Here is a 611-nt window from a genome sequence, read left to right as displayed (position 1 = left end):
AGGAGGGGGTGTGGGGCTAGGAGGGGGTGTGGGGCTAGGAGGGGGTGTGGGGCTAGGAGGGGTTTAGGAGGAAGCCTTTCAATTTCCTTTTACTGCCCAGTCCTGTGCCCAGTGTCGTGCGAGGGAGTTTTGTTGTAAAATTCTTTTTACTTGGAGTGGCGGTCTTGCGACCGCTCACGGACCAGCCCCGACTGCGAGCACGCTGCAGGCCACGAATAGCCGCCTGCTCGCGCCCCATCGCGCGCGAGCAATCCCCGACGCCCACCACCCCTCTCGGCCCAGGCGCAATCATGGCACGCCCCCGCGTGACCATCCGCACGCGTGACGGCACGGCGTGGGGCTACCTCGACGCGAACGAGCTCGGCACGTACAACAAGGACCTCGTTGCAAAGGTCGGGGCCGCTTTTGGCCTCGGCGACACCACCATCGTGCTCGACGACAGCTACTACAGCCAGGAGCTAAAGGACAAGATGGACAAGGCACGTCTGCCGCCCGCACTCCACCTCGCCCTCGCCGCCCGCCGCCCACGCCGCCCCCGCCCTCCACCTCGCACTCGCCGCCGCCGCCCACGCCGCCGCCGCCTGCCCCTCCGCCGCCCACGCCGCCGCCGC

At 68.2% G+C, this 611-nt stretch overlaps 1 protein-coding gene across 1 annotated transcript in view; it reads left to right on the top strand.

Annotated features, from left to right (window-relative positions):
- Positions 1–290: 290 nt before the first annotated feature.
- Positions 291–611, top strand: part of EMIHUDRAFT_448670 (hypothetical protein) — a gene marked incomplete at its 5' end in the record, with an annotated part of 2,048 nt that continues 1,727 nt past the window's right edge. Inside the window, one exon of the mRNA XM_005757843.1 lies at positions 291–428. Within this exon, the coding sequence (XP_005757900.1) occupies positions 291–428 (138 nt within the window). The remainder of the gene's footprint in view (positions 429–611) is intronic.

This window comes from Emiliania huxleyi (assembly GCF_000372725.1).
Source record: "Emiliania huxleyi CCMP1516 unplaced genomic scaffold EMIHUscaffold_9, whole genome shotgun sequence".
Taxonomy (NCBI): Eukaryota; Haptophyta; order Isochrysidales; family Noelaerhabdaceae; genus Emiliania; species Emiliania huxleyi.
The sequence above is the reverse complement of the archived record's forward strand: the minus strand, read 5'-3'. Positions and strand labels throughout refer to the sequence as shown.